Source organism: Aptenodytes forsteri, unplaced genomic scaffold (assembly GCF_000699145.1).
Source record: "Aptenodytes forsteri isolate BGI_AS27 unplaced genomic scaffold, ASM69914v1 Scaffold46, whole genome shotgun sequence".
In the NCBI taxonomy this organism is placed as follows: domain Eukaryota; kingdom Metazoa; phylum Chordata; class Aves; order Sphenisciformes; family Spheniscidae; genus Aptenodytes; species Aptenodytes forsteri.
Window position 1 is genome coordinate 1716277 of NW_008794774.1, and position 22045 is coordinate 1738321.

A 22045-nucleotide genomic window follows, 5' to 3' on the forward strand; every position below is an offset into this window, starting at 1 on the left:
CAGAACGTAAGTAAATTTATCCAACAATGTATTAGAAAACATGTGACCAGTTAAGAGACTAAATAATAAGGCTAAACTTTAAGGTTTAGTTTTTAAATTGCAATAGTTACACAAGAAATATTAATTTTCATATGAGAAGGCATTAATTGAATGGCTCTTATTTCCTTCTTGTTCTGCAGTCAGAAACACATCAGATATTGGTGAGTACTGCAGCACTCCAGGCATTGGAAAAGCCTTGCTCATAAATAAGTAATATTATTAATCTACTTAATTGGCTTTTTTAAAAATTTTTTGTCAATAATTTAATGTTATTACTACCATCAGGTAAATGGTACTTACCAAAAAAGAACAGTCACAATTATATATTTTTTTACAAAATAATTAATATTTGGCCATAATCTATATATACATACACAAAACAATTTACATACATGCCTATTTGCACATATGCTTGTGTCTGTATGTCTAACTTACACACAAGTTATCTATTAGAACTCTATACTTGTTGAGAGTAAGAGAGAAATAAAGTACAGGGTTGGGAACTATGGTTATATGCCCATTATCTTCTCATTTTCATTGTAGTAATTGTTCGGTTTCTTCTTAGAAGTGGGAGAGTTCTAAGTGTAAATAAGATAAAAACTTGTTTTCTTCCGAGAAGAAATTGCTTTGGTAGCCTACAGGCTGTATTATTTTTCCTTGTTCTTTAAGTAAAGCCATTGTCCTAAACCTAGAAAACAAAAAATCTCCATCTGATCTTAGCACAAACAAAAGAATAACTAGAATTCTTGATAAATTGACATTTATGAGGGAAAGGAAAATTTCACAATCTTAAAGCAGACAGACGAACGATTTGTAGATAAAAAATGAAAGCATGGGATCCAAATAATCACAATCGTTACACTTAAAAAGAATAATTGTTGCTGTTTAAATTTGAATGCTGAATAATCCTAGCTGGATGGCCAATAAAAACAACTGCAGCAGATTGGGTTGGGCAAATATTGCAGAGATTAAGTTTCAAGTCTGGTGTCTCCAAAATATGTATCATAAAATGGACTTACTTTTCCTGTGATGAGTTCTCCCTTTCCTGCATATCACAGATAGTTAATTCCTCCCACTTCCCCATCTACTGAATGAGATTTTTTTTTAAAAAGCATGGATTTTTGAATAAAACCAGCCTCATGCCACAGGGTAGAATGGTGCAATTTTTTAAACTTGTTTTTTCCCCTTCCCTGTTTCTTTTTAAGTTCCTCTGAGGGGGGCTTCTTAGCAACTTAACGTAGATTTTTCTAATTCATATTATTTGAATTTATTTGAAGCAAGAGGAGAAAAAAGAATCCTCCTGTATCACATTCATTCATAGCATATACTTGCAATATAAATAAAAGATGAAAGATTAATAGCAAAGTCCCACAAGGTCTTATTGTAGCCTTTAATTTGAGAAACAATGTATAGCTCTCACCAGTATTCTCACTCAGTTGTGAGAATTAGCCTATGAGCAAGAACATTCCACATTCAACAATAATAATCTTCAAATATATAAACAGGCCACTGTCAAGAGAGTGGGAATAAACTATCTGTTCCCCCTCTGCTAGATAAGACAATTGCTATGTACATCGAGTTCCAGCAAAAAAGTTTAGGTTCCACATGAGAAAAAAAAATCCTGGCAAGGTTCATGAAACACTGTAGCAGGCTGTCCAAGTTTATTGGAGGGAAAAAAAAACCCCACAAAAGTAACCCCCCGCGTCCCTGGGAAAGCATGTGGATTAGATGGCCCACTGAAGTCCTTTCCAGCTGTATTTACTAGGCTTCTATGAAGACAAGTAGCCATATAAAACATTTTCATGTCTTGTATTACACTAAGTAATCAAACTCAGAGAAATATACAAAATCTTAATGTGAAAGAAGAGGAAAAGAAGCTCAACTAATTATTCTCTTACTGGTGCAGTTGACAATCTCAGATGTTTCTTGCTTCCCAAATGTTCCATGTGTGTTTTCTGAATCTCAATTTCTACTGTTGTTCTGTTCTTATTTAGAGATTCTATGGCATGAAATAATGGCCTTACTTTGGGCAGGAAGGACAGCTGCTTAAAATACTGATGTGCTCTGCACACTTCGTAACTACTCTGTTCAGTGGTTATAATAAAAATTATAAAATACTTGGTAACTGTTTTCTATTCTTTTGAATTACATTCCATCCTACTTGGCTATACAGCTTGTTCAATAGTCCACTAAAGGCTTTTTTTAAACATTTTAAATTAATTTTTTATAATTCCATTCAAATATTTTTTATGGAAATAAAACTGTTCTATTTTTACTTGTTCTCCTAAAAACAGGTACATAGGTACATACAAGACAATATATGAAGCAAATAAACCACAACATATTGCACAATAAAACTGAATCAACACAGTAAATGTACATGCCCAATCTTTCAGTGTTTAGAACTCACCTTGAGTGAAAATTTTGTGACCAGAAGGGGATAAATTGTGTAGAGTTTATGATAAAATTTCTATGTTAATCTCTCTAGCCAATTACAGCTCTGCATATGCTCTGCAAAGTGCAAACAGTTCTTGGCACTAAGAGGTCACATTTAAATTCATGCTTTTATTTCTCACATTGTAGTAAATGTACAAGCAAAGAATGATATTGGTTAATGAACAAATTCCAATGTCTTAAAATATTTTTTGAACAAAAAAGGAATAAAAAAAATTATACAAGAAATGCAATTCTTTTCTGCTGACGTAAATCTAACCTGAAAGCCAGGGCAAGCAATCTTCCCAAATACTACTAAAAATTAACACAGAAGACTTCAATATTCAGTCAACTTTTAACAGGTATATCTTAGATCATTTGCTCATAAAATGCATGTCAAAACTGTTTTATATACAAATTAGTCATCTTCCAAACAGTTGTTTTCTCAATGCAGAAGTCTCTTATTTAACATTGAAAATAGTAAAGAGACACGGTGAAAATTATACACTCTACGTCCCAGTTTTGGTATCCATTCTACAGGCCTTCTCTCATTTTCTGAGTTTTTTCTTCATGTTAAAGGTCAACCCATATTTGATATTAATTGTTCCAGCAACTAAAAGAGGGAATAACATTTGTTGTCTTATTCCCCCCCCAAATAACCAGCACCCTTTGAACAGATTATCTTCACTGTTTCCTTTAATTGAAGGTTGTGGAGAGAGGGGAAACAGCTTTCTCTAAAGCCTTTTCCTAGGTTATTGTTAAGAAAAGAACCAAAGGCAAACAAGTTTTACATTTCCTCTTCAGCAGCAGGAAATACAATGTCCCTTTCATCTCCCTCTGCAACAGTGGCAAGCAATTGTGGCAGCAGAAGCAGTAGCAGCCTAAGTCTGTTCGATGCACACTGTCACAAAAGGAGGTGGCTTGCTCTCTGGAGACAGCAATCACTGCTCGAATAATTTTCCCCCATCTCCTTCACGGAAAAAATAGCAGGCTGAACAGAAGCACGTCAAGGCTCCCCAGTTAGATCATGCTAGTAGCAGTTTTCTCTTTAACAGTGCTATGCGTAACCAGTTTGCAAAATAAAAACTTCATGAGACTGCTCCCACTAAATTATCCCCGATAGTCATAGCTATTCTGCTTAATCACTGATTATAAAGCACGCATATTGGGATTAGAAGCGAGGTTGGAATTAATGTTTTTCAGAGGAACAGAACAATGGACCTAATACCTCAAATCTCTGATTGCTGACTTTCTTTCCCTTTTTGTTCCAGACAATTTTAGGTCTTGGATCTCCTGTGGCTTGACAGATGAATGAGGCAACTCCTCCAGAAACCCCTGTCTGGTCAACGGGAGTTCTTGTAAACTTTGGTGGTGCTGAAACAAACAAAAAAATAACAAAATTAATCTAAGTAGTAAACATAAAAAATAAGGCATGTCAAGATTTCAAAATGAAAGAAGGAAAAGTTTTGTTTCTCCAGTGACAGTATTGACCTGCAAGCGAAAGCATTAAACAATAACTAAAAGGTCAGGAAAGTACTTACAGATTTTACTAGTGAAATTTATATTAAAACAGAAATCTGATAGCATCAGAATAGCAAGATCATACATTATATTTTATCACCATTATAAATAAAAAATCCAATTTGTCTTCTGTTGCAAAATGAGCTCATCAATCAGCTGTAGTAAGATCATGATTCATGACTTGATGTTATGATCACAGGATGTCATGAAAACAGGACTGCCACCTTTGAGCCATTAAAACCAGTGACATTTAGGAGAAAGCATTTATAAGTTTGCAGTGGGGTAGGTAAATGACTATGTATTAAGAGTCCACGCAGAAAGGAGTATAAGAGAATAGAGATTTATGCTTGGGCACAGTTTCACGTATAGCTCCTGTTCACTCCCAAATTATTCTACTCTGTTAGAAAGAAGAAGTGAAAAAAGATACAACTATTGCAACAACAGGAGAGGAAAGACAAATGGAGAAATAATTTCAAAAGTAGGAAAAGGCATTTTAATTAATTATTCTCTTTCCTTCTGTTTCTGTTACAAAATAATTAAAATTAATTTATCAGCCTTGTGGTGAAACAAAACTTTCAAACTTACACCAACACAAGACATGACTTCTAAAGATTTAAATATAAAAAAGATGAGATTATGTCTAACCACAGTACAGAAATGTTAAAGAGTTCCTGTAAATATTTACATCATTCCCTTTCTTAGCTGAGAAATTTTTAGAGATCCAATACACTTTAAGATGCTGTTTTGAATGATATGAAGTGAATACTTAGGGCCAATAAATGATAAAAAATCCATGTCTTTGCTATACAGTCTTTCTCAGTTTTAAGTTGTTATGTGTAGTTGCTCTATAGCAACTGTTGCAATTCATTTTTGCCCTCATCTTCAACTTTCAGCAGTCAGCTCCTTTCTGTTCTCAACCTCTTTGCTCTTCTTCACTTTCTGCTCTTACTTCTGACACTTATGTACCTGTACTGTACTGGTTTTCATTTCTAAGTTGCTGCTCTTCACTTCTGATGTCTAACCCCTTATTCTGCTGAACTGGTCTTTCCACATGCAATACTTCTTGTCAGCATGTTTATTTAAATGTCAGAAACCCAGCAGACTATAAGTATGTATGTATGTAACACTGGAAGAAATCCTGAAATAACTTAAAATGCCAAGAAAACATGATGTGGTCATTATTATAAAACTAACTCAATATGTTGTTATGTTGCTACATTAAATATGAGAGTATGCCGACTGTCCTAAGTTTACGAAATGAAATTAGTCTTTTTTATGCTACCCCTGATGTGTAACATACCAGTAACAAAGATAATTTTCAAAAAATGCAGTATAAATATAATGTTGCTGAAAATCTGCATGCTTATGTAAGGCAAAATTGCTATTGCTCAACTTTTCGGAATGTTCAAGGGCCCTTGAACTATCTGCTGTGCTAATTTTGCCTGGTGAACATGTAGCTGAAACCAAATGCAACAGCGAATCTGAGCACAGCAAAATAGTGTGCCACTGCTGCCATGGGGAACTTACAAAAGAACTTCTCTGATGTCAAAAAATTGCCAAAATCATGGCAAATAAATCATACTTAGAGAAAAAAAAACTAAAAATCCTTTCCCAGTCACAGGCTTTATGTCTGGACCACAGAAAAGACAGAGATGTATTCTGATTAAAAGCATCTGGGTTTCACCAAAACTGCTAGCTTTGAATCCTTTTCTATGCATGTATTAACCCAGCAGTCTGATATGTAAAGAGACATGACTGAATCTGATATGCCGACATTCTGTGGCGCAAGTTGTGATTGTGTGCCATCAAGTGAAAAATGATGTACTGCCATTCTCTTTTTATTCTTTTTGACATTTTGTGAATTCAGTGTTAAACCTCACACCAACGAAAGAAAAACACTGCGTGGGCAAACCATCAGCACAGAGTAATTAGGTATATTAGCTCATAGGCAGCTTTTAAATTCTAAGTTTATGCCTCACTCATACATTCAGTGACTGCCCAACTGATAATTTCAACATCAGTGAAGCAACTTACTTCCTTAGAGACAAGGTCTATTTGGAAAATTTGCCAATTTTGCCATGCATTACCAGGGTCAAGGAGGGAAAGCAACTCAATTTAAGAGCCATGCTGTTGCATTCATTCCTGCAACACTTCACTTATCTTGGGACCAGAAAAACTGCAGATTTTTAAACAACAAACAAAACAAAAGCAATGCAAAATGATAAGCAAAGACCGTGTTGAACTATGTTGTTAGCTCTGCAAAAAAAAACCCACCAACTGACCAACCAACCAAAAAACCCCAACCCTACTATTAGGTTTTATGTCATTGCCAGTCATCATGATCTCTATGGTTGGCATGCTTTTACTAATATGCAATATATTGTATTAATGAAAACAATAATAAAAAAAGATAAATAAAGGGGAATCCCTTCCCTCCTTATCAGACACTCAGAAACAAATTCTCCATTAGTGCTGTTCAGGTAAACCCAAGAGAGCTTGCACTAATTTACACCATATGACAATTTACCTTTCCCATTGCTGCTGAACACAAAAGAAACAGACAAAATCCCCTTCATCTCAACACTCTGCAAACTGCAAAACTGTTTATCAAAGAGTGCGTATAGCAATATATATGAAACTAAAAATTTTCCGCCAAACTTAACTGCTGTTAGAGGTAAAACCAGTTTTCTGACAATTTCTTCATCTAGGACTGGGCCAAACCTGGTAAAGGACTGTAAGTGCTATGACTCCTTATGAAAATTGCTTACTAGCTCCTGCAGAGCTGTATCTGCGTAGGGGAGTTGCAGGAATAGGGCTGAATACCTAACATGGCTTTGGTAGCTACCTGAAGAATAGCAGTATTCTTCCAGTCCTACGTGAATTTTTGCTGGACTGACAAATAGTAAAGCTATTGTTTGTTAACTAACAACACTTGCTATGAAGTATTAGAGGCAGAAGACAAGTGCAGTTGTTACATAATAATGTAATTCCCTATTTGTAGACATTTTTCAAGAAAAACAAGGTTTTAAGGTTGTATGTAAAGACCACATTATTGTATGTAAAGACTGATATTGTCTACATCAATAAAAAAGCTTCACATTCCAGTATAGAAGGGAACCGTGGCGATCTTTGTGTTTCACTTACGACCATAATCTAGCTGAAAAAAATAAGGTATGTGGCTGGTCAAAGTTTCCTTTTGCATAAGTAAGTAATTCCATTGCCACAACTCTTCTCCAGTGCCTAATCTTGAAAGTAAGACAGTTATCTTTGAGGTATCCTTGAGAAGGTAAATTATTATTAGAACATAGATAATTTTATCTGAAACAGGAAACTTATAGTAGTCCTGTACACTTCAGACATTTTAATGCATACAATGGCCGTTTTCAGCAGTTCACAAAGTGAAATTTAATTTGGCAAACCAGTTAAATTCTCCACTTCAGACTCAGCAGCTGCACCAGAAGGATAATAATGTCTGCATGTTTAATAGGTGTTGTGAGGATAAACTCATTTATGGTCAAGAGATGCTCAGACTATGGTGATAGTAGCCAGCCAGCCATGGAGAAAGATAGGTATTATGCAATCCATCTTTTCATTATTCAATCAACATGTTCATCTCGTTACATATAAAGTGAGTGTATACCCCATACATAACCAGTGTAAGGGTATATGGAATCATAACCCAACAGAACCAAAATGAAAAGTAGTATTTGTTGCCTTTATCTTTATAAAGGTTGTTAATTAAGGTTTGACACAAATTATCTCCACAATTAATGTTGTCAGTTTCTTGACATTGATTCTGATCTAAGCTGCTAGGTACTCTGATAGGAAACACAAATACACTTGCACACACAATTGTGCTTATTAACATGAGGGCAATTTTGATTGAGAACTGACAACTATTTTCAATCTCCCTTAACAAGAGCAGTGCAGAGTCCAACAAAAACTCTCTGCAGCACACTTCATTAAGCACAGCAACAATCTGTATGGGAACCTTCCAGTGCAATTAAATGTGCCAAAAAAATCAGATGTAATAGGTTACCAACTATGAGGTCACAGCCTTTCAGCACTTTTGAAACTCTACTTGGTCACGTTTCAATAAAGCTGCAATTAAAATAACAGAAGTGTAATTAAAATAACAAAAGTAAAATTCAGTTAAAATCAGCACCTCATATTTCTGGACTTGAACTCTCTTGTGGGCATCATCAAAATTGAAGCAATATTGGCTATTAAATGCAAACAACACAAGTTTTGTTTGTTTCAGCTTGTTTATCTACCAGTGTCTACTCAGATATTTGTGCTGATACTGAATGTTGATACCTTGTCGAGGAAAAAATTTTACAGCAGAAGATTTCCGTAACTTGGACTTATGGAGAGTACCACAAGCTTTGTCATCCAAGGTCTGAGGGTTCCCACCCTCTACTGCTTGTTATGCACTTCTTGCTGGGACTCCTGAGAAGCTCAGGTGACAACAATTGAACTACTGCAAATTACACTCTAATATATGAAGGAAAATGTCATTTATTGCTAGCTCACCTTAAATATATTGAGCTTTAATTTGTTTGTTTTAAGTAGTTTAAAGCCATAGAAGTTAGGCTGCTGCTTCAACAAGCAGTCAAGCTGTCGCCCCAGGGGGCACAGCTTTCTCTCTCTGAAATAGAGAGAGTTTACCACTAGCCAGAAAGAAGCTGTCCTTTTCTGCATATTGAGGCTCCATAAAATACATTTATAACATGACACTAAAATAACTCACTTGGATTGGAACATTTTCATAGCTTTGCATGAGCGTAAGACATCCCTTTCTTCTCTGTTGCACTTCCACATTGTCTTTTGTAAGTTTAAATACAATTCTGAAGTAGTGAATGGAATTAACTAATTCACATTTCATCATGTTACGGAATTATCTAACTGTTTTATTTTTGCTGTTTTATACTCTGTGCTGTGCTTTGAAGACACGTAATAGTTTTCCTCTGCACTCAAATAAAATGTCTGACAAAATGTTTTTGAAATTAGTAGTTCAGCCCCCTTCTTCCTACAGCTACTGAGAGTTATTCTTGTGTAGAGACATTTTTATGGACATAACTCCTCTAATTAAGAGATGAATATGAGGATAAGACTTCACCTTCTTTAAAGGTAAAGTGAGAGCTAATGGGACATCTGCAGCCCAAGTATAGCAAGCTCAGCATGCGGACCTACTATGGACAAGATCTATAGAGAATGCAGACCTTAATGTATTTCTGTTTCTAGACCCTCTATTTGGGGTGTATGGAAGTTCCTAGTATACTATAATTCAACTTATGATTAAACTTTATCATATGCTTGAAATATGAAAAAGTTTCCAAAATCAGAATAGAAATTTCCAAAAATCATATCCTATCATACCCTTTGTCAGCATTCATAGCAAGTGTGAATAAAGTAACAAAGACATCAGAAAAAATTAAACATGCTAAGATGCTTCTTTCAAATGCCCCCTTTACCTGTAAATTAACATATATTGATGTTTCAGGAGACTCCTGAAAAATTACAGTAACCTTTTGGTTGTAAAGACCTGTTTTGTAGCAATAAAAGCTGGAAGATGATACAGTCACAACTGTTCCTATAGAAACTTTTCATCTGACACTCAGAAATGCAGGTTGAGCGCAGAGTGAACAACATAGTCTGGCAGGTGCCCATGCACTTTGGGATACTGCACACACACCATCACAAGAATCACTGTCACTTAGTGTAGAGCCCCTATGTATTACTGGTCTAGTGACATCAAGTTTCAGTGGGGTATGTGACTGGACTCATTCCTAGTTATAAATTCTGAAGTCATTCTTTCCATGCCGAATTATACACTCAGAAAATTCCTACACGGGGTGGAGGGAAAAAAAAAAACAACAACGAAAAAGAGAAAAGAATAATAGAAATACCCTTTATTCACCCCACGTCCCACCTTGCAATATTCACTGCGTCCCACTGACTTATCAGGAACTGCTATATATTCTAAGTAAACAGGTCATAAACTGGTTCACATTCAATAACGGTGAAGGCTCCTGTCCTGGTAAAAATGAACGAATAGGCAAATGTTGCATGTAATCTTAGCCTGATACTGTATAGATGCATTACAAATTACATGAGTTATTATTCTTTTCACAATTCCTCTAGGAGATAATACACTAATAAACTACTACATATAAACATAATATTTAATAGAAAAGCTTTTTGTGCTCATTTATTTATTAAAAGGATTTTCAAAGCACACTCATTTACAGCATTCACAGCTAATTTACTCATTAATCATAATTTGTGACAGCAGTTAGACTGATCATTGTTACAAGCAATTGTTTTGCCTTAATTCTAACCTGCACTTACAGTGGACCTACAAATTGGCTATGTAAGAAAGTTAATTAGCTTTTTATTTCTAGAGGATGAGTGACAATTTGTATTGATGAAATCTGCATAAAGAAATCCCAAAGTTACCAACTGGTACATTCCTAAAGGCTCGTCTGTCAGTCACAAGCTGGTGAAATGTTCCTGTTTCTCACCGTAAACATCTTAAAACTGTATCATCCTTACATCCTTCAGCAAGAATAGCAACAATGCAATCTTCAAATGCTGTCATACTCTGAGCAGCTGAATAGTTTTATTATCCTGTGAATGAAAATTACCAGGTTTTCATCTTTGAACTACTAAATGCAATCCAGCTATGCCAACTAATTCCAGCTGAATACTTTGATCCATTTGGTTCACAAAAATTATTTGCAGGTACAAATACAGGTTTCTCAAAATCCCGGGTGAAGGAAACTAAGCTATTTCACTTTACAGGTGTCACAACATCCTCTTAAAAACGCAGCCCCTACAACAATGCTCATAAAATCTTTATAATACAATCAAAATGTTTATCTCCCCACCTTCTTTCTGCTACTTGTATTCTTCTAAAAACAAAACCACTCAGAAGAAACAGTTACATCAAAAAATGTCTGGTTTTTTTGGGGGGTTGTTGGTTTTTTTTTCCAATTTAGCAGTCATCTCCAGCTCCCGAGCCTTCAATCAGCCAGAGCACACCCACCCTACAAATTTAGTAAGCGGCTCAAAAAAAGATTATCACTTCCAGATCTCTCAAGGAAAATATTAAAAGTCAAGCCTATCTTTATGTTTTCAGATTTTCTGCAATGCACAGTGTCAGTTTACTAGGCTGACCATCAGGATTATTCTTCCCTGAAATACAAAATCAAATTACATACTTACAAGTAAGGCCTTACAGGTAGAATAGGTAGGTTATATTTTCCAAAAGGTCTAATGTTAAAATAGCACATTCCTAATTTGTACCTCTAGGCTGTGCAAACCTTGGTACCAGCTCATGTCTTTGTGGATTATGTATGCTTTTTTAGAGACAGACATTATCTGAGTCCTAGGGACATGGGAAGAATACAAACCAACACAGACAGCAGCAGACATTTATTTGCCAACTAACATCATCCCCCCCCGCTCCCATACTCATTTACAGTTTATAATAACCGGTAGAAAGAAAAAGGCTTTCACAAATATGAAGAACCTATGTGAAAAACCTGTGAAAAAGTCTTTTATTAATACTATAGACCAATACGCTTATATCCTAAGTAGGATGAAGCTGAAGAATTTACTGCTGTGCTTTTTCTATTAAAACTGTTGCAGGCAACCTGATAACAATTTAAGTTGGTTTTGTGACAAATTATTAGGACACGTACTGTAAATCTGAGACCAGCCATTAACTACTGCATCAGCAGAGTGTTATCACACTAAGCCTAACAGGAAGCCAGGGCTGACAGGCCATCAGAGTCGGCCTCCTCGATGATCACAACAAAGGAGAAGGCTCCCAAACCCAGAACTACTCTCACCCAGTCTCCTCTTGCCTTCAACCCCCAAGTTGCATACACAGCTTTACCTGCCAGTGCTACACACCCATTACCTTCACTACAAAATTTAACCTTCTTTTAAATATCACTACAGAAAATGAAACAGTTTTACACATTTGTTTCTAAATCTCCCCTTATTTACTCCAGTTGTCTCTTCAGTTGTTTCTACACAAGAATTCTGGTTTACGCTAGTTTAAGAAAAGAGAATCAGGATGCTTGGTTCTAGTATTTAATTAACCTGAGCACTGAAAGATGTAGGCATAGCATTAAGTACCCACTATGCAGTAAATGCACAGGAGGGCAAGAATTCTTTTTCTCTTTCCCATGCCTACAAGAATTCCAACACAGCACACGTGTTCAAATGCACAATACAAAACAAAATAGGTATAAGCCTGTTTGTATACATAGCAATTATCACATACAGTATATGTAAAATCTGGGTGGGGCTTAATCTACCTGAATTAGAAAGAGGAACTTGCTAGTTAATCCAGTACTAAGCCTCCTTCCAGCAGCAAATGAAAAGCATAAAGCCTCTTGAATCTAAAAGGCTAGTGACGTGCACCACTTCATCCCCCAGGAACATTACATAAGCTTGCAATATTCACTAATTTAATGAAAGAAAAGTCCGCTTCAAAGCTCTCTACTGCTTCTTTTTCAAATTTTAATGTCTGCAGACTGCATATGAATTATTTGGTAACTGAGAGCTGACACTCCTTTTCAATGTGCAAACTAGAAACAGTGGATCTTAAAATGCCCGGTAAGCTGATCTCTTTCCAGAGAAGTTTTGCACTAAGAGAAAAGGGGGAATAATGAGATTCTACAGGTAAGAGTTTCAATTAGTGACTGAGAGTATCTGTGTTATGACTAGAGAGATGGTCTTTATTGGTGTTTCAGTCTTAATAAAAACCTCAAAATACAGGTACCAAAACTAGGAAGAGTAAAACTGGGGCACTGTAACAACTGACTGAAGCTTCCACTCATTTTTTATTTATCTAAACACAACAAAATGCATACTTGGCCATTTATACACAGGGCAGATTGCTGATTAGTGACTGTGGAAGCAAAATCACCTATCTAACGATAAGACTGACTCAAAGAGAAAAGAAACCATCAAACTCTACATACTAAATATGGTTCAGTGTTAATGCTTGACAAGGCACCCATATAAGCAAATTCTCATAACTCCTGTTCAAGCAGAAGAGAAATTAATAAAATTCTGCCTGAGAACAGACCATATCGCTTACTTTCATCTAAGCATCATCTTTCTTTTCCACCACTAGAAGCTGTTACCTGTTACCCATACCCCAACTGCCCAGCACATCAAAGGGGAAAAGCATTCTGTTACAATCTGCTACTATGCACTGTGAAAGTGACCTGAGATCCTAGTCTTTTGTAAAACATGCCTATATGGGTGAAATGCCTTAATGTTATCCACTTATTGTAAAATCATCCCTAGCTCAAGCCAGCTGAAGGTAAAAGCAAGAAAAATTTATAAAACTCAAAATACATATGTTATCAAAGTTTATAACAACATGGGTGATAGAAAATTCAAAGTCATTCAATCTTTCTATTGCAGTTACCAAAACCTAAAGACCTTCCTTCTCCACTTCTGTTTCCAGGTAAGGTGAGGAGGCTTTAGCTTAGGGACCAAGCCCTTGGCCAAATACTAGTCCCCACCCTTCATCCCCAACAGACAAGGAATATACCCAATCTGTTCCTCGGGTGTATGAAGGTGATCTTTAGATTCATCAAACCTGTCTCAAATATAATAACTGACCCTCAACTTAGTGACAAGGTAGTTTATATCTTCTCCTCTTTTGAAGCATTTTGGACAGAGTCATGTCCTGTCCTGGTGGTAAACACACAGTTTTATACCTCTTTGTTGGCTTAAACTGTTAAACTGCTGAGGGGCAGACTGTTGTTACTTGGGACAAATGCGTGTGTGCATCTAATCAAATCTTACAGTCCATACAAACATATACAGTTTGGGGCATTAAGGGGTTTAAGTTGAATTTCTACCTGCAAATCAGCATTAAGAGGTGGCATGACTTGACATAAGCATAATTTACTGAGCTAAACTGGTTAATAAAAATACTATATCATTAAGCTTGCTATAAAATAAAAAAATAGTAGTTAGCAGAGACTCATAAATCTTTCTTTCCTTCTTACTAGGTTAGAACTACTTCATTCCAGAACTTGATAAACATCTTTCTCTATTAGTTGTAAAACAACATTTACCATTTGCCTACAACAATCGATTATATGAAACCTAAATTAGATGTCCAGCCAAGTAGAGAGAATCCATGTTCCTCTTAGCAGCAATGCTATGCAATGCAGCCCAGCTTCAGCTGAACTAAAAGACAGGTTAGTGTGTCCTGTAAGATGATACATTACTAATGCAGAAGCAGACATTCATAAACTAGGTCAGAAAACTGTTTGTAGGTATTAAAGAAGATTCAGTGACTAAAGGCCCCAGTGGATCATCCCAGTTCCTTGCCTACAAGTCACTTAAGATACATCAGTACGGTTAACAGTACAAGTAGCCTGCTCTGGGATATGGTTACGCAGATATAAAAGCACTGATTAGAATGTATTTACACTGGCAGTATTTTTGATACTGTGTTTTCAGTACTACACAACTTTCCTACTGTGTATAGCTCCTGCTGTGAATACGAGCTCCTACAAGTTACATTTTGTTGTCAGTAAGAACAATGCACTGCCAATATGCAAAAAATACTACTCCTAAAGTGCAGTTTGGTAGTTAAAACCACATCTGCTCTATGAACTTCTTCTACAAGAGCTATATTGCTTTAACTCCCCTCCGATAAAGTTATGCCAGCAGAAATTTGAAGGAAATTATAATATTAATATAATATTATATAAAACATTCAAGAATGTGAGAACTAAAACTTCATGTAAAGGAATGCACAACAAAGCTGTAACTAGCTCAAAAATGCAATTAAACAGTAGAAACATAACCAAAAGAAACATATCACCACATAAAGGTAAATCCCTAATTATTACAAATCCATTTCTGTTTTAATTCTGATATGTGACAGCACTTTGTATAATGATATTCTGCAATCTATTACCTAAAATCACTGCAGAGTACAATTATTTGATACCTTGTATGTCCCTGTAGCATTGCACTTGCTTTACAAGAATCTTGCATGGTTGTTCATGTTACTTAAGTGATTTTAATACCATTTTCAGTGATTAAAAATACACCTAAATAGATAATCCTGGCCCACAGTGCTGTGTCTAGCTTACACCTATCTCATCTATATCTCACCAATGATATCTTCCATTCTTCCCTCTTTAACATAAATCAATTCTTCTTTAAAAAAAAGAGATACCAAGACATCATAACACTACGTGGAACTGACATTCAGTCAAGGGCATGCTATTTAAAGGGGGACATAATGACAAATTCAGGGTGGAAGAGGGTAAGAGTCTTATGTGTGGCCAGATACCATGCTATAAGAGGAAATCTTACACTAGCATTCTCCAGCTTCTTTTGCCATTGAATACAAAGCTTTTCTGTCACTCAATTGAAGAAGCCAAAAATTACTTTGTTTCATTCATACAGGTTATTTACAGTGTCAATGTTAAAAGCACTGCCACGTGATTTTTATTAATGTGGTATATACAGATTGTGAAAAGCCTCACTTTTGCTTGGTCATCTCCCTTAGAAGGAATTCCCATCAAATACCACAATTCTGCTTTATCCTCACTTGAGAAAACCAACAGTGGCCCAGACACAGGGACTCATTCCATTCTTACTCTCCTCTCATGCATCGTCCTTGTCTTAACGCTCTTCTTGCTCAATCCACAGCTGTGCTGAGACCAAGCTAAACAGACCAAACTGGAACTGTCCAGAGCAGTTCAGGTGTGTGGTCCTGAGAAAGTCAGTGAAGGCAATACAGAATAAACAAAGTTAATTCACCTGCGCCTTACATCATGCCTTATCTGTGGAGTGATTATATTTTTACAGTGAAGGACCCCCCATAAGTTGCGACTACGACTGTACCACTGAAATACTGATGTGCAGAGGTGATCTTAGCAGGGTCGAAAATGCATTTTCAAGTTAGTGATTTGACACTAAGTACTGCAATACATTCTATGATTTCATCCAATCTACTGTTTTTAAGGCAAACTTGGTGTTTTAGAAGATTACAAAATAGAAGCTTGCAAGAGTTTAGTAGGACACAAAAACCAAAAGTTACATTTGCCCTGTTGTAGACATTTTTTATCTGAAACCTCCATCATAACTGGAAAGCACAATTCATGCTCATCTTTAAAATAAAAGTAAAAATAACTGAAATATAACTACCAATAAGGATTGCATTCTCCATTTTTCTTTCGCAGGCAAATAACACTATTTCCAATTATTAATTATAAAACCAAATATTATTATAAAACCAAAAAGTAGTATCGATCCTAGTCATGGTTCCCTCCTTAGTTCATATCTAACTAGTAAGAAGATTCAGAAAACAAATTCACTGAAGTTTGGTCTCAAGAGATAAAATTGGAAGCCAAAAGCACTGAAAGTGACAGTTGGCTACTGGACAGAAGAGAGGGCCAAGAGCCAAAACTTTGTAATTCTAATCCCATCTCTGCTAATTGCTTGTTGTTTAGCTTCAGGCAAATTACTTAACCTCCATGTCTCAATTTCCTTACTTCCAGTATTACGCTACTTACATACGTCGCAAAACATAGGGAGGAGTATTATAGTGGTTACTGTCACTATATTTACAAGATTTGCGTAGAGATTTGTGCTCATGCATTGAATGAGAGGGCTGAAAAATGTTCCAGTTTAAGCCCTATCTACTTAACAAGGATGACACTTCTATTAGGGCGAAGGAAAGAAAAACGAACAAACAAACACACTCAAATCTTTACTGTCAGTGAAAACTGGTAGCTGTTTGGCAAAGTTATTAATCTTTGAAAATTGCAGTTCTCTGCATATCAGTATTGCAAAATGTTGGTTTAATTAACACTCTTTTCTCTAAGGAAATCAGCTTACATTGCACAAGTGTACTGAACAAGAACTGCTCATTTTGACACTGAGAGGTATGTACTGAAAGCGGTCATCTTCTATGAAATTATAATAAATTATTTCTGCAAAATATATTGCCCTGCATTGTAACTCAAATTCAAACTTGTATAATTGTGTGTATCCATTTAAATAATAAATTGAATGTTTTAATTATGCAGCCATATTAATTATAATGTTCACTTAAAATATTCATTTATCTAACACTAAAAATGTATAGATATGTTTACATCTAAGTGATATGCATGTTCAGAAATTAGAAATTTAGCAAAACTGTATTTTACACATCAGTCTTCAGCAATCTCTTGAAAGTATACTTTAAAACGGCTGAATGTTTCCTGAAGAGAATTGAGAACCTGGGTTCGCTGTCTATGAACTCAAATTTCTGTATGTCTGAATCTCAATGGCATATTTGAAATGTAGAAAATGTCTAGTGATCGATCGTTGTACTGCATCATCAAAGCTACAATCTGCTCATAGGAATCATACAAAAGTAGGGTAAAATCTGCATTGTTGCAAAACTTTTTGATTTTTCTCTGCTTTTTCCTTCAGGATATAAGAAGACAACCTGAAAAAAAAATTTCTCACAACAAAACTGAAACTATTGACATAAATTCATATGAAGTTAGACTACTGAAGCTGGGGAAGCAAAGAATATAGCAGGTCACCAAAAAGAACACACAATAGCTGGCCTCAAATATCCAAACATGAGAGGAATTGGGCTGCGGAAAGACAGGAATAAGAAACAAGCTGATAACATAGCTCGTTTCATGAAAAAAATGCTGAAAAGCAAAAGAGAAGCAGAAATTGCTGGTCAAACAATGCAGAGGGATAACCCAAACCAAGACGAATTTCAGGTATATTTAATATTTAAGTAAAAATAAAAGTAAAAATAAGATCTTTACATATGAATATATAGCCAGTCAGTCACATAAGTTTATTAAAAATGAAAAATGTTTGAAAGCTTTGTCTTTACTATGTATAAAAGTCACTTGCTCCCAAGGGCTGTCCAGAAAGTTGTAAATTACTCTTTGTATTCCTTAACATGCAATGCACCATACAGAATAATGGTAAAACCTCTTGAATGAATTACTGTATTGTTCGTAAATCACCAGAATCAATTACTGTGCATATTGTTCCTTCACTGAATGCCTTTAGAAAAGCAGCTTCTGGAGGTTCAATAATTTTGCATATCATTGTGTCAAAAGCTGGCACACACAACTGGAAAAAATTCTAATTAGAATTAGCAATAAATATTTAGAAGTTATACTTTGATGCTTTCACTTCTAATACCAAACCTCTTTCTCAAAGTACACAGCTTTCAAAAAACTCCTGAAAAAATAAAGTCTTTGAAGTTTTTGTTTTCATTATTCTTAACAGTGCTCTTCACTGTAATAATACAATATAATGCAATATAGAGTACCAAAGCAAAAAGGAAGTGGGGAGAAGAATCAATATAAAATTATTACTGACAGAGATGGAAATCAGCAAAGAAAAGCCCATTGGAGTACCAGATATTTTTTTTTTTTTTAATGTGTTTGGCCTTTAACCCCAGCAACACAGTTAATAATGAAGAATACAAGGTTTAAATTTTTTGTGTATTTTCTCCCTCCTCAATAGACAGTAGTATGATATATTCATATGTACATGTTGACCTGTTGTATCAGACTATAGCATAACATCAGCAGATAGATCTTTTGCTGTGCATATTTAATTAGCTCTACGCTGGTATACAGGAATACATCTGCTTGGCACAGTTAAAAAAAGTATAGTTCTCACTCTTTCCAATACAGGAGCCTGTATTGGTCGAGGAACTCCAACCTGTGACATTCCACTTAATACCAGAAGCTAGAAATATTATTAACTAATCCTGTGTTTTATGTTTATTTTGAAAGTTCTGAAAACTTATTTGGTGTACTGGCTTCTCTGCTGTTGTCCCCTGTTACTAGGACAAGAGTAGTAGGTTGTTTGCAACTGTCCCTTCCCATAGACAAAGAGCTATATGCAGGTATATGTAGATGCTAAGAATGAAGAAATTAATATTGTGTATACAGGACCAGTTTGTTCTTAAATGATTTTATGTTATAAATACAAAATCAGAAGGAAGAAATATAAGGAAAACCAAAATCTGATGTAGTTTAATTTTAAAAAGAAACACTTCACTTTCTGTAAGTAAGAAATACTGTTATTTCAAGGAAATTATCATGCTTTGAGAATAAGGTTACAAATTACCAGTCATTTAAAACAAAACAAAACAAAACAACCCTTACAATGCCTGACTGTATGACTTACCACAGCAAACAAAATGCAAACTAAAGAATGCTTTTGCTTCTGAGTGCATAAGGCTAACCTACGTGTATGCATATTTATAGTACAGAAAAAAATCCCAACACTTCAAATAGTGTCAAAAGCATCCCTCACCTTAGAATTTACCCATACTGCAGTCACTCCTGTAATTACAGCCACATACACATGTTCTAGTCAGTTTTAATTTAAGTAAGGCAGCACAGTTAACCGTTAGCCACAGATGCCCCAAGCAGGTACCAAAGTAACTACATGGACCTTGCAGAGGGACTGGGACTCACACAGGCAATCAGGCTACCCTGTCTGTCTAATGGTTAAGGTAGCCAGAGCACATCTATACAGTCACAACTAAGAACAGCAACTTCAGAACTGACAAAAGTATTGACACACCAAACTTTTCACCTTCCTTATCATTTCTCACAAAAAAACCCCATACCAATCCATACTGCATAACACACACTGAACTCCTTTGATTCTGCAATCCATTACAAAGACCTTTTTTGCCTTGTCACTGTCAAAATGAGATTTTGTGTGTGTGTGTAAATCTTTCCATATTGGTAACCTCCAAGTTCAAATTTCCTGTAACACTTGAATGTCAAATTTCTTTCACAATCCACCAGCATGTTTTCTCTTTATACTATGTGGAACTGAATCCTTTATCTGATTCCCATCTTGAGCCTCCCCTGTTCTCCCAGATCTGAGAATCTAAGTCCTTTCTGATGGAAGTCAGGACTTATTTCTTAAGCTTTCTGATCATGTTCCAGTGAATGTTTCCACCATGCCCTCAATTTCTTTCTTATCGTGTTTACAGGTGATTCCTCTGCACCACAGCAAAGGAGTATGAAATTAATCCGACAACTAAAGCATTACACTGTTAAAAGGTGGGATGGCTATGACCAAGTAATTTTAATTGCCAAACATTGCAAATAGAATAAATAATGGATCTCGCACTGTGGAGCCAGACCCAATTGTCTGCATCATTGTTATTTGAAAATGTTCATGCTCTTCCCCACATACTGCTTCACTGTGACCTCTCAGGACTGACTAAATTAACCTCTTTTCTAAAACAAGTAAAAAGGAAAAGAAAGTCATGCAGGTGTGCACAGTTTTGTGTGAAAGAACAATGAAGAACAGATAAAAAAATCATAGTTACTTCCAATGTCCAGACATATACTTTAGGAGCAGCTATCTTTCTTCCAAGATCAGATTAATGTGTAAAAAGAACGTGACAGAACTGAGTGACCGATACAAAAACTTGACACACAGAGTAGTGAAAGAAATGCAGTCCTAGATATTTCACGCAGATGATTAAACCTGTTACGGATTGGTCTTTCTGTTTTTAACTGCTTTTCTAAGAGTGAAGCTATTAGATTCTTACAACACTGTCGGCCATAGACTAAGATACAAATTTTGCTGCAGACCACAACAGGTGACACCCTAGTGCCACAGAAATCAGTGGCATTCCTAAATGGGGCCAGCCTTTTGCCCACATTGCTAGATTTTCTATGATTGAGAATTACTCCAGTACTAGTACTGCTTTTAAGGACAAACATCTATAGAACTTTCTAAAGATTTCTACAGTTACGCTCACAAAATGAAGGTTGTGCAAGACACAGCACAGTGAATGCAAATGCACATTTACATTTATACCATTTTACAAGTAGAGATTTTGGAAGAACCCTTTTTTTTTTGAACTGCCATATTGCTATAAAACTTGACTAGAGATAAAACTAGATTTCTGATGCAACTAAATTTCTGTAAAAGATCATTCCTGTTAGGCAATCTTCGAAGACTGGACTGTTTTGAAAATAATTTCTTTCCATTTTGTTAGGAAATAACCTCTGTCATTAGTTGATACTATGTTTCATTCAAGAGGTTTTACACATTTGATGTGTCTCTACTTATGTAAAATATTTTCCCTCTCTTGAAAATGAGAAAATATGCATACTATGTACAGGTAAGGTATTTTCTTAAATGAGCTCGCTAATTTTGTCATTATTTTAAGCTGATCAAAACTCAGTAATTTCAGTGACAATGCTTAAATTTACAGAAATTTAAGATTTTGCCCGTTATTTTCAGATTCAGGTTAAGCAGCACACATTTACAGCACTGTGATCAGGTATTAATTACATAGCTTCCAACAATAACAGAAGTCTACGAGCTTACTTCATTATGCACTAAATTAGCCCTGTCTGCACGGAAGTTGAATGAACAGCTATAATCTGGTACAATTCACACCTTTGCTCCAGCAAAGTCTTACCATACCAAGTAACTGTAACTGAGTCTTATTAGTTAGCTAGCAGTCACCATCACACACAAAAAAAGAGAATACAGAATACATTCCATAGGCTGTGAACTAACTGGTCTGGGTGACAGGCACTCACACTACACTGTACAAAAAATTGATAAATGAGTGGGAGTCATGAAAGTTCTTACATTTATGTTTTTACCTAGCTTCCTATGAGACAAAAACAAACCTGTATTTCATATGAACTGATTCATATTGTGCTTAATTTGCGTCTTGCAGATAAAAAGTCAAAAAAGTTAAAGTTTGTGATAAAAAATTGCTTCAACAGCACTTAAAAATTAATTTACTAAAATTTAAGACTGGATATTGTTTTTGCTCAGCAACAAAGAACACATTATTTCTTTTACTCCAGAAGTATGTGCATTTACAGAATCATAGAATAGTTTGGGTTGGAAGGGACCTTTAAAGGTCATCTAGTCCAACCCCCCTGCCGTGGGCAGGGACATCTTCAACTAGACCAGGTTGCTCAGAGCCCCGTCCAACCTGACCTTGAATGTTTCCAGGGATGGG

The 22045-nt window shown here is 35.6% G+C and overlaps 1 protein-coding gene across 1 annotated transcript in view; it reads right to left on the reverse strand.

The window, feature by feature from the left end:
* The window catches only part of PTPRD (protein tyrosine phosphatase, receptor type D), a 301312-nt gene that overhangs the window by 220457 nt on the left and 58810 nt on the right, over positions 1 to 22045 (reverse strand). The window contains exon 2 of the mRNA XM_019470759.1: positions 3701 to 3846. Within this exon, the coding sequence (XP_019326304.1) occupies positions 3701 to 3846 (146 nt within the window). The remainder of the gene's footprint in view (positions 1 to 3700; positions 3847 to 22045) is intronic.